The sequence below is a fragment of the Vombatus ursinus genome, unplaced genomic scaffold, assembly GCF_900497805.2.
Source record: "Vombatus ursinus unplaced genomic scaffold, bare-nosed wombat genome assembly UNPS02015255.1, whole genome shotgun sequence".
Lineage (NCBI taxonomy): Eukaryota > Metazoa > Chordata > Mammalia > Diprotodontia > Vombatidae > Vombatus > Vombatus ursinus.
The window spans coordinates 9,201,337-9,216,332 of record NW_020955033.1 but is presented as its reverse complement, the minus strand read 5'-3'; the positions used below and the strand labels follow the sequence as shown (position 1 = coordinate 9,216,332).

General features: G+C 37.5%; 1 protein-coding gene across 1 annotated transcript in view; it reads right to left on the bottom strand.

Moving 5' to 3' along the window:
* The window catches only part of LOC114031859 (ethanolaminephosphotransferase 1-like), a 151,694-nt gene that overhangs the window by 28,042 nt on the left and 108,656 nt on the right, over positions 1-14,996 (bottom strand). Inside the window, exon 6 of the mRNA XM_027847034.1 lies at positions 11,739-11,847. Within this exon, the coding sequence (XP_027702835.1) occupies positions 11,739-11,847 (109 nt within the window). The remainder of the gene's footprint in view (positions 1-11,738; positions 11,848-14,996) is intronic.

Genomic DNA, 14,996 nt, shown 5'->3' with positions numbered 1-14,996 from the left:
CAAATATTTAGGGTGATTTTAAAATCATTAAAATGATTAGCTCTGACTTCAGATGGATAGAATAACTAAAAAGCACAAATGAGAACTGGTTCTGTTATCTTTCTTTGCCTTCCTAAGTCATAAAAGCCAAGTTTCCAAAGCCAAAATATCTCCATTATATAACTTTTAAAGTGCATTTATTGTATTTATGCAAATGCAGGTAACCTGACAAACTCTTGCTTTTCAATTACTTTTTTCCATTTGGTCAAGGCCCAGATGCAGCTGGTAGAGTGAGCAGAACACAGAAGTAAATTAGGTGACCTCAGGTCTAGTTCTGACATTGATGTTGATTACCTATGTGAATTTAAGCAAATCACTTAGACTTCCTGAATATCAGCTTCCTTATCGGTAAAATGTTGGAACTACACTACACTGTCCACACAGACATATACTTATACACATATACACACACATATACATATATACATATGCTATCTAAGGTTCTCATCCAGCTTTCTAAGTCTATGTGAGAATGTGCGCACAGAGCAAAGAACTCTAGGATGAAGACTAAGTCAAAATCCCACATTTCAATCAATCCATCCATCAATCACCAATATGCCAGACAACATGATGTAGGGGATAAGAGAGCTAGTACTAGAGCTAAGAAGACCTGGATTCAATTCCCCCCTATTAGCTGCAACACCTCCTAGCTGTGTGACCATAGGCACGTCCTTTACATTTTTGGTGCCCTAGGTACTTAGGGTTTCTAAGGCTATAAGTTGCAGAGAAGGTGCCAATCAGCTTTGGTAGAATGAGTTTCCTCATCAAGGACATTCTGTTTGTCCATGTTTACCAGGTCCAATCCCTATGCCAGGATTATGCTAAGAGCTGAGGATATTAAAACAAAAGTGAGATAGCCCCTGCCCTAAAGGGATTTAACATGTTCACAGATGATCAAATACAGAATAGAAGCAAACAAACAAAACATACAGTGATGGGGGTGGGGAAGACACTAAGAAGTAAGGGAACCAGAAAAGGCTTTTTGAACAGAATAGCATTTGAGCTAACCTTCATTGTTAGCTGGAGGGAGCTGGAGGGTAAAACAGACTTAAAGATAAGGCAGAAGAGCATTTTATGCATTAAACACCTCTAAAGGCAAAATGAATAATCTTTTGTTGACAGAAGCCTACACTGCTCATGGTAAAGCATCACAGCGGAGTTATTTCCTTCTCCAGGTTCCTCCTAGGCCCTCTGATTCTGATATCCTAATTGACCGTTCTTTCTCTACACACACATTTGGTCATATTTCCCTTGTCTGACTTGATAGCAAAAAAAGCTCCTGTTTACTCAATAAATGCTGCTAGATGTCCAGGCTAAAAAGGAAACACTATTTTAGGGTCTGGAAAAGTCACTAAGAAAATGTCTGAATCGTCACAGTGCCAGGAAAAGTAACTTTTTTTCATATTTCACATTTAAATCAGCTTGTAACTGGAATAAAATGTCACTCTTGTAATACGTTTAATAAGACATTACTTGGTGCCCAAAAAAACCTCAAACTGTTGTCAATATTAAACAATTTAACCTGAAACTAAGTTTCTTTGTGTGTTTATTTTTTTTAAGGTCCAGGATTGAGCAAATCATTTCTTATAAAAATGAAATGGAGATTTAGGCTTGCCCTTGGAATGAAAAATTAATGTTCTGTTAGTCAGCACTTAGAATCTTTTATGAGGTTCCAGAAACAACCACCTAAAACATGCACCTTTTTTTTTTTTTTTTTTTTTTTTTTTTTTTTACAACTTGAGCGATCCAACAGATGAAAGAGGACATTCAGAATTTAGGCATAGGAGCTATTGAAAAAAATGGAAAATAGAAAGAAGCTATCTGTGCCAGATACACAGTATAATAGGAAATATTTCAACATTAGCAGTAGTAACACTAATGTAAATTATGCTAATATCTTAATTTACTATAACTTCTCACTTCCCAAAGATCCTGGAATTATTTAATAATACTACGCCATGAAAATTCCAAAGCTACTCCCTAGATGGAAACCAGTAACTTTGGAAAGCATGTTAATTTTTCCAGTCATTAAATAGTATCCTAGGATACAGTTTAGATTATTAAAGCTAGCCTCTCAAGGTGGAATTGAAAAAGGAAGAGAGGAAAAAAAATGTTATGGGAGAAAAAAGGAGATTGAATGAATGAAACAGAGTGGGTGGAAGAGGGAAATAGTGAGTAAGGCTTAGAATAAACACAGATCACATTTATATAGTACTTCAAAGTTAAAATAGGTCATCATGACCAAAGACTCCATTCCTTCAATAGCCAACCTTTGGGTGATGGCCTCTTGCTATTAAACTAGACTGAACTTCAAACAGTAGACAAAATCTGTCAATGAAATGTAAGTTTACTAGTGCCTCCCCTTTGAGATTATCTTTTATCTCTGTATAAATTTTGTATGTATCTATTTATTAACATGATGTCTCCCTCATTACAATGTGAGTTCCTTGATCACATGGCTTGTTTTTGCCTTTCTACTATATTCTCATTGCTTAGCACCATACTTGACACATAGTAAGTGATTAATAAATGCTTGCTGACTGACTTACTGAAAACTTTTCCAAACAGGTTACAATCCACTCATATAGACTTTGAGAATCAAGGTTCACCTCCACACTACAATGAGGTACTTTACATTAATTATTTAATTCATCCCTCTTAAGGTAGGCATATAATTTTCCCCATCTTCAGAGGGAGAAACTGAGACTCAGACGGGTTAAATGAGTTACCCAAGATCACACATGCACATGTTCCCACTGTATCCTGTCTTTTCCTATAGATTATTACCCCTTTGATCACCCTCACTCCTTTTCTAATCTTCAGTCTCTCCCTGTCTACTGGCTGGTTCCCTGTTGCCTTCAAAGAAACCCATGTTTTCTCCAGCCTCAAAACTTGATCCATCCATCCCCACTAACTATCATCCTACATCTCTTCTCCTTTAGTGGCCAAATTCCTTAAGAAAGCCAACTGCAATTGAGGCTGAAACCTCTCACTCTCTTCCTAACTCTGCAGACAGGCTTCCAGCCACATCAGTTTGTGAAACTGCTCTTTTCAAAGTTACTAGAAATCTCTTAATTGCCAAAACTTGTGACCTTTTCTCAGTCCTCATTCTTATTAACTTCTCTTCAGCCTCTGATACTCTCTTCTCTCTAAATTTTCATGACATTGTTCTCTCCTGGTTCGCCTCCTACCTGTCTATCCACTCCTCAGACTCTTCCTGGATCTTCATCTGGGTCACAACCTCTAACCTTATGTGTCCCCCAAGACCGTCCTAGACCCTCTTCTCTTTTCCCACTTTATTTCACTTGGTGATCTCATCAGCTTCCATGGGTTCAACTATCATCTCTATCCAGGTGATTCTCAGATCTCTTTGTCCAGTGTTAACCTCTCTCTCAACTTCCAGGCTAACATTTCCAACTGTCTACTATGTACCTCGAACAGAATATTTCACAGACATCTTCAATTCCATATGTCCAAAACTGAACTCATTATCTTCCCTGCTCCTTACCAAATTCTCCTCTCTTTCCAACGTCCCTGCTACTGTTGAGGGTACCATCACCCTCCCAGTCATCCACGCTCATAACCTAGCCATCACCCTTCTCTCCTCCCTCTCTCACTTCCACCACATCTAAACATTTTCCAAGTCCTGTCAATTTTACCTTCATAGGATCTCTCATATATATATATATATATACACACCCCCTTCTCTGCTCTGACACTACTACCACTATCCTGATCCAGGGCCTCATCACCTCAAACCTGGACTATTACAATAGCCAGCGGGTTGGTCTCCCTGGTTCAAGGGTTTTCCCACTCTAGTCCTTCTTTCCCTCAGCTGTAAAAAAGATTTTCCTAAAGTACACCTGACCATGTCACTCCTACTCAATCAACTCCAGTGCCTCCCTATTGCCTCCAAGGTCAAAGATAAAAAGTACTCTGTTTAGTGTTAAATGTCCTCCATAGCTAGCCTTCCAGTCTTCTTGTGCCTCACAAACCCTCCACATACTCTGCAATCCAAAAGCTCTGGCCCTTTTTGCTGTTCCTTGCAACATCTCCCAAATCAGAGCATTCTAGGAAAATTCACCGGCTGTCCCCTATGCCTGGAATACTCTCTCTCCTCATCCCTGCCTCATGACTTCCCTGACTTTCTTCAAACCTCAGCTAAAGTCCCATCTTCTACAAGAAACTTTTCTGAATCTTCCCTAATCTCAGTGTTTTCCCTCAGAAACTACCTAATAAACCATATATATCTTGTTTGTACATAGTTGTTTTCATCTTGTCTCTCTCATTAAATTGTGAACTCCTTGAGAGGAGGAAGTGTTTTTTAACCTTTCTTTGTATCCATAGTTCTTGGTACAGCGCCTGACACAAAGTAGGTGCTTGTTGACATGGCTGGGCCTCAAAACCAAATTTCCTAATTCCAAATCCACTGTCCTTTCCAGGACACCACATTATCTCTAAAAGAGGTCAATAAATTCCAGTAGGTATAAAAATAAGTGGATACAATTAAGATAATTATGAAACAAGAGATGGAAGAGTAGAAGAGACAAGAAGTATGAGGAAAAGGGAAGCACAGAAGATGAAGCCAGATGACAAAGAGAGATCAGGATATAAAGACAGAAGTATAGGAAGGGAAAATTTGGAAAAATAAAATGAGGATAAATAAAAGAAAAACCAAAGGACAAGAAAGGATAGGGAACCTTATAAGTAATGCTGGGATTCAGTGAATAAGAAAAGAATTCATGTAGAGCCATTGGCATCTAGTAATTTTATAAATTAGTTCCATATCCTGCCACGTGTTCATTTTTTCCCCTCTTTGCTGAAATTAAAGGCATCTCTTCCTTAGAATGACGTATTCTGAAATAGCAAGCATAATAAATTAAAAGCATCAGTGAGCAAACAGATCGTTCAGAATGAAAATTAAACACTGAAAAATGCAAATGAAATTCCTACATGACTTAGTCCTTAGAAATGTGGCACGTGGCATTTGAGCACAGTGCTTTTCTCAAACCATTTTTAGCCCCACTGCAGGTCTCAAGACCACAGGCTGCTGTTACACATTTTATTCCTTGCACACTGACTTCAGAAGATTAAAAAGGTATCAGACTGGAATACAGCTCTATCTTTATTACTGATAAGGCAGATGGAATCATACATAAATACCCACACATAACATATCCTAAAATCTTAGCTAATATGATGCCATGTTAAAGTTTTTCATGGATTTGGTTCAGTTTCTTGAGAACACTTTTAGAAAATGCTTTTGGAAAAAAAGAATTTTTGGAAAATATTGAAAAAAACATTCACATGGCATGTTGGGTTATTTTAAACCTATGCCTTTAGTCAACAGTTCTCTTTGTAAGAGATTCACCTTTTGGGGAGAATGATTCTCTTCAAATTTTTAATTATAAAATCAGTTAATCCTGTAAGAGATTCACTCAAAGTGTCATGATTTAATGGATCCATGATCTCACCTGAGTGTTGACTCTCTCTCCTAGTGCAGACTGCAACCCAACCATGCATACTGGGTTTGTCATAAATCCTTCATAAAGCATCTTCCCAATGTGCTTAAAAGCTCTTTTGAGTCTTTTAGTATTTGGGGGATACCAGCACAACACTTGGGCACCAATAACCCTTGTTCTCACAATGTGACCAGCCCACCTCCTTTTCTGGTCATATATGTAAAGGGTGATATTGTTTAAGACATTACTACCATACATGTCCCCATTGGTAACATGTGACAACTGATCTATATAGCTCTCTGCCATATAGCTCTCCACAGTCATTTGGATCATCCCATGATCATTGTTCATCAGGTTGCTTAGGAAAGGCTATGACTGGATACAGAGTTCTGGGAATCATTTGCTTCATAGAGATGATTATTGAACTCACAAGAGCTGATGGGATCACCAAATGTAATAGTGTAGAGCAAATAAAGGATCTGGATCAGGATCTGGGAGTTTTAGTAGATGGCAAACTCAACATGAGTATTAGTCATGTGTTATCCAAATAAAATAACAAGACCTTGGGTTGCATTAAAAGGGACACAGCTTCCAGAACTAGGGAGGAGATAGTCCCATTGTATTCTGCCTTCATTAGAAGTAATATCTTCAGTTCTGGATTTAAGAAAGAAATTGATATGACAGAAAGTATCCAGAAGAAAACAACGAGGATGGTAAAAGGTTTTGAGTCCATGATATATGAGGATTAGTTGAAGTAATATGGTATGTTTAACTGGAGAAGAGAAGACTGTCTTCAAGTATTTGAAGGGATGTCTTGTGGAGGAGAGGTTGGATTTGTTTTGTCTGACTTTAGAAGAAAGAACAGGAGCAATGTGGGAAGGCTGCAAAGAGGCAAGTTTAGGCTTGATGTCAAGAAAAATTTTCCTAACAATTAGGGCTGTCTGAAAATGGAATAGTCTGCTCAAAAATGTTGTGGGCTCCACTTCCTTAAATGTTTTCGAGTAGGAGATGGACAACCACTTCTTCTGTATGCCATAGTGAAAATTTCTTTAGTTTACAGATTAGACTTAGATGGCTGCCAAGGTACCTTCCAATTCTAATTCTATGATTCTGCAACTTCTATGTAAAACTAGGCACAAGGGAATACAATAAAAAAACTAAATTGGAAAATTTAGTTTAGGATGAAGGAACAAAAGGGATCAAAGACTTTTATAGACCAACCACAAGGCTGATGCCTAACTATATGAGTATTCTTTCCAAGAACAGAGATAGAAAGCATGGGACATGGTAAGCACCAAATAACATCATAAAATAAATAAAAATGACAATATTTTAACTGAGCCAAAGTGACTGGTTATAGATATAACATTTATTACAAAATTAGAAATCTGATCACCTACTAGGCAAAGCACAAATCAAAGTAAATGCTGAATTAAAAGAAGGGATAAAAATGAAAACGAAATATGGCATGTAATTAGAGAAGCCCCAACCTGACTTGTTTAAAGACTGTCATGTCTGAAACACGGATAAAGGACAAAAGCTAAAACATTAACTTTGATTACTGTCATTTCCTAGTGAAGTCTGACAGATGCAAAACAGTTGACACAAGGAAGCTAAATTACCTGAGCTGGAAAAAATTTAATCTCCTTTTTAAGCAGAAACACATTTCAGCCAAGGGCAATGTAGGTCAAAAGTACAAATTTATTTACAAAACACTACTAACAAGAATTGCAAATTATAAGCAATAAGTTCACAAAACAGCAAAAAGCAATTGAGAAAACAAGCCTATAGAGAGCTGGGCTTGAGGTCCAACTAAAATAGATTGTGCAGAGAATATAAAGCTTAAAAAGGAATAATGAACATATGTAAAAATGGAACATTTTTACAATGAATTATTCTCACTGGCAATACCAACATATTTGGACTCTCTACCCAATGTAATATGTTAAACACTGATAATTGTCTTTAAGAAAATGAAGTCAGCAAAAGCAACTGAATCTGATCAAGTACACCCAGAAACACAATTTGAAAAGCAAACCCAAGGATTTATCTTCAAAATGTGCCTTAGGCACAGAGAGGTGAAGGGATACAGTACTTTCCTCACAGTAAGCCAGGGAAGTAGGTAGTATAGGTATTATTATCCACAATTTTATAAATAAGGAAATTGCACTTCAAAGAAAGGAAGTTACTTGTCCACATCCACACAGCTAGCAAGTGTTAGAGCTGCAACAATGGCCTTTTGTAAATCTGTAGGGATGGGATTGCATAAAGGTCACTCTACTTAGAAGTTAAGAGAACCTGAATAAATGGGGAGAACTATTTACCTAAGCTGGGAAAGGCTTAGTCAACCTTTGACAGTCAAGATATGTCCATCATTTCAGCTCTACATATGATAATTGAGAACTTTAAAAATCTGTTTTACCACAAACAAGAACTTAGTGGGCAATCCAACATGGGGCAGGGGCAGGGGTTGAGTTTGGATTTTGAAATAAGAAGAGACAGCAATCTGTTGTTGATAATTGGAAGGAGCTTATGTAGCTATAGACAAGATCCAGGAATGATAACTCTTCAACTGGGGCCACATGGCTTCAAGAGGGAACAGGCTCAGATGGAAATCCAAAACAATAATTGAAGGGAAAAGCTTCACCTAGGCTGAACTAACCTAACAATTGCCAAGTATGCTTCAGACAAACCAATCCAAACAGAGAGAAATGGGTCATTTTATAGACGCATAGATGTGTATGTGTGTATGTGTGTATGTATGTGTATATATACATACACATATATGTATATAAATATATATATATATAATTTCAGTCCAATCTCCTAACTTTATAGATAAGGAAACTAAGGCCCAGAGGGGTTAACCTCTTTGACAAAGAATATACTTTCTGTTTTGGTTTTGTATTCCCAGCACTAAACACAATGCCTTCCATAGAGTATATATTTAATAAATACTTGTTGGTTTGAATTAGATGGGATTGGAACCAGAGAAAAGCTGCTAGCATATTAGGCATATCCATAATGGAGAATTTACAGAAAGATGTAGAAAGACACAACCAACAATGACCCAAAATTAGAAGATATAGCAGAGTTACATCTGTGGAGGGTCATTGATTATCCATCAAAATAAGGGCAGAGACCTTGGAGAAACAGTGTCTTTTGAAATGTGGTGGTGATAATAGCTCCTCCTAATTCCACGGCAAAATCTGGAAAGCTAAGACCCTTAGAGTTGAAAACCCAAGTTAAGGAGAGACAGGAGTCAAGTAGGACCACTGATCCCTTCCCCTGAATTTCCAAGGGGGGTCTTCTACAACCAATATCAATAACCATTTCTTAGGTCTGACAGCAAGCTTCATCAGGAAATCATTTCTTATTCTTAAATCAACATTTCCATGCTACAATAGGAGCCCAATTCTTTTTGTTCTATCCTCAAGGGATATGGAGAAGAGCCAATACCTTTACTCTGGAGAAAAGCCCTTCTTATAGCTGAAGAGTGTTGCTAAGTATGACTTAATCATGTAGCTAGGGCAGCTAGGTGGCATAGTGAACAGAGCACCAGTCCTGAAGTCAGAGAGATTCCTCTTCCTGAGTCAAAATCTGGACTCAGATACTTACTAGCTGTGTGACCCTGGGCAAGTCACTTGACCCTGTTTTACTGAGATTCCTCATCTACAATGAGCTGGAGAAGGAAATGGCAAACCACTCCAGTATCTTTGCCAAAAAAAACCCAAATGGGGCCATGGAGAGTCGGACACGACTGAAATGACTGAACAACAACAAATCATGTGGATTCAACCTATTTTTCCAGGTTTACTTCACAATATTCACCATCACTCTATCTCCCAGCCAAGCTGGACCACTCACTGTTGTACCAATATATCCGGGGATTTCCTACTTTCATTGCACCATTCTCAATGCCCAGAAAGCTCATCTCTATCAGGGACTATCTTACGCCTTCCTTTGTATCCCCAGATCTTAGCACAATGCCCAGCACATAGTAGGCATTTAATAAGTGCTGACTGACTGACTGACTGTTACAGGCCTAGGTAAGGCAGCCTTAAAGGGTAAGGACCACCAGAAACTATGCTTGCCATGGTAGTAGGAAAAATTCTTGCCAGGCACATGCTTAGTCATGAAAGGCAGCTATGGTTACACTTCAGGTACAGCAGAGAAGGAGATCCCTCCCAATGCAAATGCAATCAGAGAGAACAGGAGTCACCAGGTGTCTACACCGCTGAAGAGAAATAAGCATCTATACTTGTTATAAGGGGCACGTGTCATGTCTCTGCACTCGGCACAGCACGGGGATAGGGGGGAGAGTGACCAGCAAGAAGAATTCCTCTAGATAAAGACTTCCTGGCAGAAAGAAGGCATGGGTTTAGCCTGACTGGTATTTCTTACCTATGTGTGACCCTGGGCAAGTATGCTTCACCTCTTTGGGCCTCAGTTTCCTCATGTGTACAATACAGGGGCTAGGCTATATGATCCTTACGGTTCCTTATGTCTCTATATCCTATGGTTTTTTTGCTCTATTATCCTCCAAAAAAGACAGGAAACCATCATGCCAGGGTGGGGTAGCAGACAGCCCAGCCATTTGCTAGGAGACAACTGATTTTAATTATTTCCAGCAGGGAACTGAAAGCAGAATTATGTAAGAAAGCATAAAATTTTCTTATCTTAGCAATCTTGAGACTAGCCAACTTAGGTCTCAAAAATGCAGAACAAGTATAACACCACTGAGGTGCATTATTCATATAGCAGAAGACAAATCATAGAATCAAGGGTATTCCTGCACTCACAGTGGATTTTGGTCTCAGTCAGACGTCAGTAAACATTTATTAAGCATCTACTATGTGGTGGGCACTATGCTAAGCCCTAGGGATACAAAGAAAGGGAAAAGACAGTCAGTCCCTGCTCTCAAAGAACTCACAGGCTGATGGGGAGACAACTACGTACAAATTATATACGGGGTAAATTGGAGATAATCAACCGAGGGAAGGCATTAGAATTAAGGGGGATTAGGAAAGGAATCCTATGAAAGGCGAGATTTTAGCTGGTACTTGAAGGGAGCCAGGGAAGACTGGAGGGAGAGATAAGAAGGGAGAGAAGTCCAGGTATGGAGAACCAGTCAGAATGCCCAGAGTCAGGTGGCCTCACAGACTCATATGTGAACTGGTATAATTCCAAAGAGTTTTCTCCTGGAGGACTTTAAATCCAGGAGGGTTCTTTCTATCTCTCTGCATTCTCAGACAGCAGAGATTCTCAGTTGAGAATTTGTTTGTTTTTTTAATCCATAGGAGCAAGGGAGTGGCATGACCTGACTTTCTCATGTCACAACAGAAATTGGACTATGATGAGATATGGCCCTGGCCTCTGCTTACTCAGTACATACCTGAGAAGTTACAGGCTGAGGCTTTCCCTCTCGTTATCATAGAGGGAAGTATCAATCAAGAAACAAAGCCCTGACACCGTAATGAAATCCTGTCCATTCTTCAAGACCAACATCAAATGCTACCTACCTCTTCCACCAAAGCTTGCCTGACCTCTACAGGCAGAAATTAATTTTCCCATCCCAGAACTCTCAAAATACTTTCTGCTTCTCACATATAAGATATTCTCTTTTTTTTATTACATTTATTTGTTTGTGTCTTATCTCCTTTACTAGGATGTGAGCTGTTGAAGGCAAAGGCTATGCTTTATTTCATCCTAATTATTTCTGCTAGAAGAGGAAATATGGCATAGTAAATAAATAACTTTGGAGTCAGGAAGACCTGAGTTCAAGTCCTTCCCCAAATATGTACCAGTGTATGACTCTGGACAAATCACTTAACCTCTCTGAGCCCCACATAATTCTCTGAGACTAGAAATTAAATGAGTAAATTCCAGAGCAGGTGCTCACCTGCACCACTAGGGGAAGTTTCCTCATGAGGAGACTTCTTTACCAATGAAATCATAGATCTGATTCTCTCCACTCCCTCCAAAAAAAAAAAAAAATCTCAGCACCTGTGCACTATTTTGCACATAAGTAGATGCTTTTAAAATTTCTGAGTGGATGAATAATCAACTAATAACCAAAGATCATAAGGAAAGAGAAAGAAGAAAATGACCCTCACTTGCCAAGAGTTATGAAGAGCATGTCAATTACATGATTCTGTAGTAAACAAAATAAAATCATGAAAATATGAAAATAAGTGGTGAAAAAATAACACAAATTTGAGTCACCTGAGAACTTACCTATAATCAAGGTCAATGATACAGTTGTAACATAATAACCAAACACCAAAGGTTTGTACCAAATTTCTACACCAACAATAGCCGTCAGCAGATACCCTGTTACCAGTGTCTACAAAAAAAAGGAAATTAACTTGTATCATTTGCAAATCAACATACAAACAATGTATTAACTTATTTTCATTTGAATTTGAAAGGGAGAAGGTATGTTTTACTATGTCACAGTTGAAGAATCTCATTAAGTGTTTTCCATTTTTAATTTTTTCCATCCTTGTGTATTCTCAAATTATTTTCTTCTTACTCTTTGCTACAATATTTTCTTCCCCTCTTATTGTATAGTCATAATAGATAACCAGTTTCATAAGTTTACTAAATTAATCCATCTCATTGAAATGGGAACAACCCCCTTGAAAGTCTACATATTTTATTTCACTAACAGTCCAAGCATGGCCTGGAATCCCACTCAAACCTATTATTCAAATAAGGTCTGTCAGATAGTAAAAGTCTTCTATAATCTTTATTTGTGATTATGTGTGCAATCTTTACATTTGGAATTTCACTTGTCTTACAACTATTATGACAATGCCATACCCTCACCCTAAACACTGAGCAAAATCCATTTTTTAAATATTTCAAATTCTTTTAAAAGTTGAAAAAGTAAAAACAAACAAAATAAGCAGAACAAAAAAAAATACCCCTTAAGATATTTTGTTTAACATATTGATAATGATTCTGTTGGAACATTTTCATGAATACACAAAAAAAAATCCCCATTGACCAGACATGGCAAGAATAGATGTGGCTATAACCAAGTGGAAGTAAAAAAGAAAAGAAAGGGTGGTTGGATATGTGTATATGCATAATATGCATACAGGTTATCCCAAAATCTTAGTGCAGTTTTAAGCTACCTTTGTGTCTTCTATAGACTTATATATAACATATAAATCTTACATAGACTTACAAGTCTACATAAGTTCATGTAGTTCTTGACTTGAAAACACTTAGAACCACCTCATACATTCAAAGAAAGGTGGTCCAGAGCTTACACCATACCCTCTGTGGAAGCCAACTATCTTTTGTTCACCAATTCTGAACCCCTGAGAAGTGATGGAGGTAGAGGTATAGAAGGAAGGTATTTTTAGTTATGAAAAAGTGAAAGTTGAAAGAGTTAACATTATCAGTATCCATTATACCCTTCCAATGGAACCTCTGATCCTGGATGCTACTTTTGGGCTTTGTGGGGATCTGGTGATAGAGTTCTGAAGACTGGTGTTCCCAGACATTAAAATACATTTTCATACAAATACATTAGAAATGATTGTTAAGTGCAAGTTAAGTGATACTATGGATATTTTACTTGAGGTACACCAAGAGCTAAATAACATGTGTGAAGCTGGTGGGAAAACAACTACTGTTTTTAATTTGAATATTGTATTTAGGGGACAATAATGACTAGAATATTTGTTGTTATTCAGTTGTTTCTGTTGTGTACGACTCTTAGTTGATCCCATTTGGGGTTTTCTTGGCAAAGATACTGGAGTGGTTTGCCATTTCCTTCTCCAGATGAGGAAACTGAGGCAAACAGGGTCAAGTGACTTGCCCAGGATCAGCTAGGAAGTGCCTGAGGCCAGATTTGAATTCATATCTTCCTGATTTCAGGCCCAGTGCTCTGTCCACTGCACCGTCTAGCTGCCTGACAAACTTTATAACCAAGTCATAATTCTTTGGTTCCAGTATCTCAATTACCATTTTAAGAAACATATGCAGGAATACTATTGTTCCATAAGAAATGATGGACAGCTTCTAAGGAAACTGGGAATTCCTCTAGGAACTAGTGTAGATTGAAGAAGGAAAGCTAGAAAAATTTTATACAATGACAACAACATTGTAGAGAAAAATAACTTCAAAAGACTTTAAAACAATGATCAAGGAATGATAAACTTTAAGCCCAAAAGAATGAAAACAAAATATGATATTCACCTTCTGGTAGAGATGGTGAATTTAAAATGCAGAAAGAGACACATTTTTGGACATGACCAATTTGAAAATTTGTTTTGCTGGTCCCTATATATTGAAGGCTTAATTTTTCTAGCTTGGCGTTTTTGTTTGCTTTTTTGTTTTGTTCAATAGGAGAAGGAAGAAGGGGACGGATTAATTTTTTTTCAATTTTTTTGAAGAAGCACTTACACATGTTCTTTTTCACATAATAGGTAAATACTTTTTGAATAAGAATTCAATAGGTTGAATAAAACAGAATTGACAGTATTTGCAATCAATTAGCAATGCTAATTGCCATTGAGTGCACTTCTGAGCATCTATGTCTCATAATAGTTCTTAATAAATTTAAAGAATTTCCCTTCTTCAGTTATTTTCCAATTGGCAGTCAAGACATTTTCTAATATTTGCAAATGGTATTGAAAGTAACAAGGCTGTTTTTAATTAAAACAACTGAAAACTTTCTGTAAACTGATTCTTTCATGGAATTAAGACTGAATGTAGACCTCATAACTCTTAATACTCTCTAAATACCTGTGAGACACTGTGCTAAAGTATCTGGCACTGATCCTATATTTGAAATGAAGGTGAGGTATGAATGAAGACAGAATCAAATAAATAGACATAATGCCTGAAAAAGTTGAGTATATTATATTCTTATAGTATATATACTATAAGAAATAATTTGGTAAAAAGAAAAATTATCTAATGGGGATGGGCGAAGGGCCAGAGTAAAGACAACATTATGTATTTTGCAGTACCATCCAACTAGTTTTTAAAAATCCTTCTGTTGGCCTGCATTGCAACTATATCAATACTATTGAATAAACACAGATACTTGTCAATTCTGTTTGTCACGTGTCAAAACTAAAATTCCTCGGGAAAATTTACTATGTTTTAGGGCTTCATCACATTTTTGGCTACATTAAGAACAGTAAAGGAGCCCTTTTGTTAAATTATGTAGCTCTGATTTTGTTTGCAAGAGCTAAAATTAAATTGTCTCACATAAATACTGAGAAGGTAATTTTTATATTCACATCAATGGGCCACAGTGCAACCACAAAAGACCTACTCACAATTCATACTATGATGTTCAACAGCCTGATGGCTTGACTAGTAACACAATGTGTTACTTCATGGGAGTTTCATGACCTATAGGTTCTCACGCCTTTGGACAAGGAAAGGGTGGCTGGCAGCACTTTTGCTGGGTCTAGGGTAAAAGGGGCAAGGAGCATGGGGGTATACTTGTGATTGAAGGTCTATTCT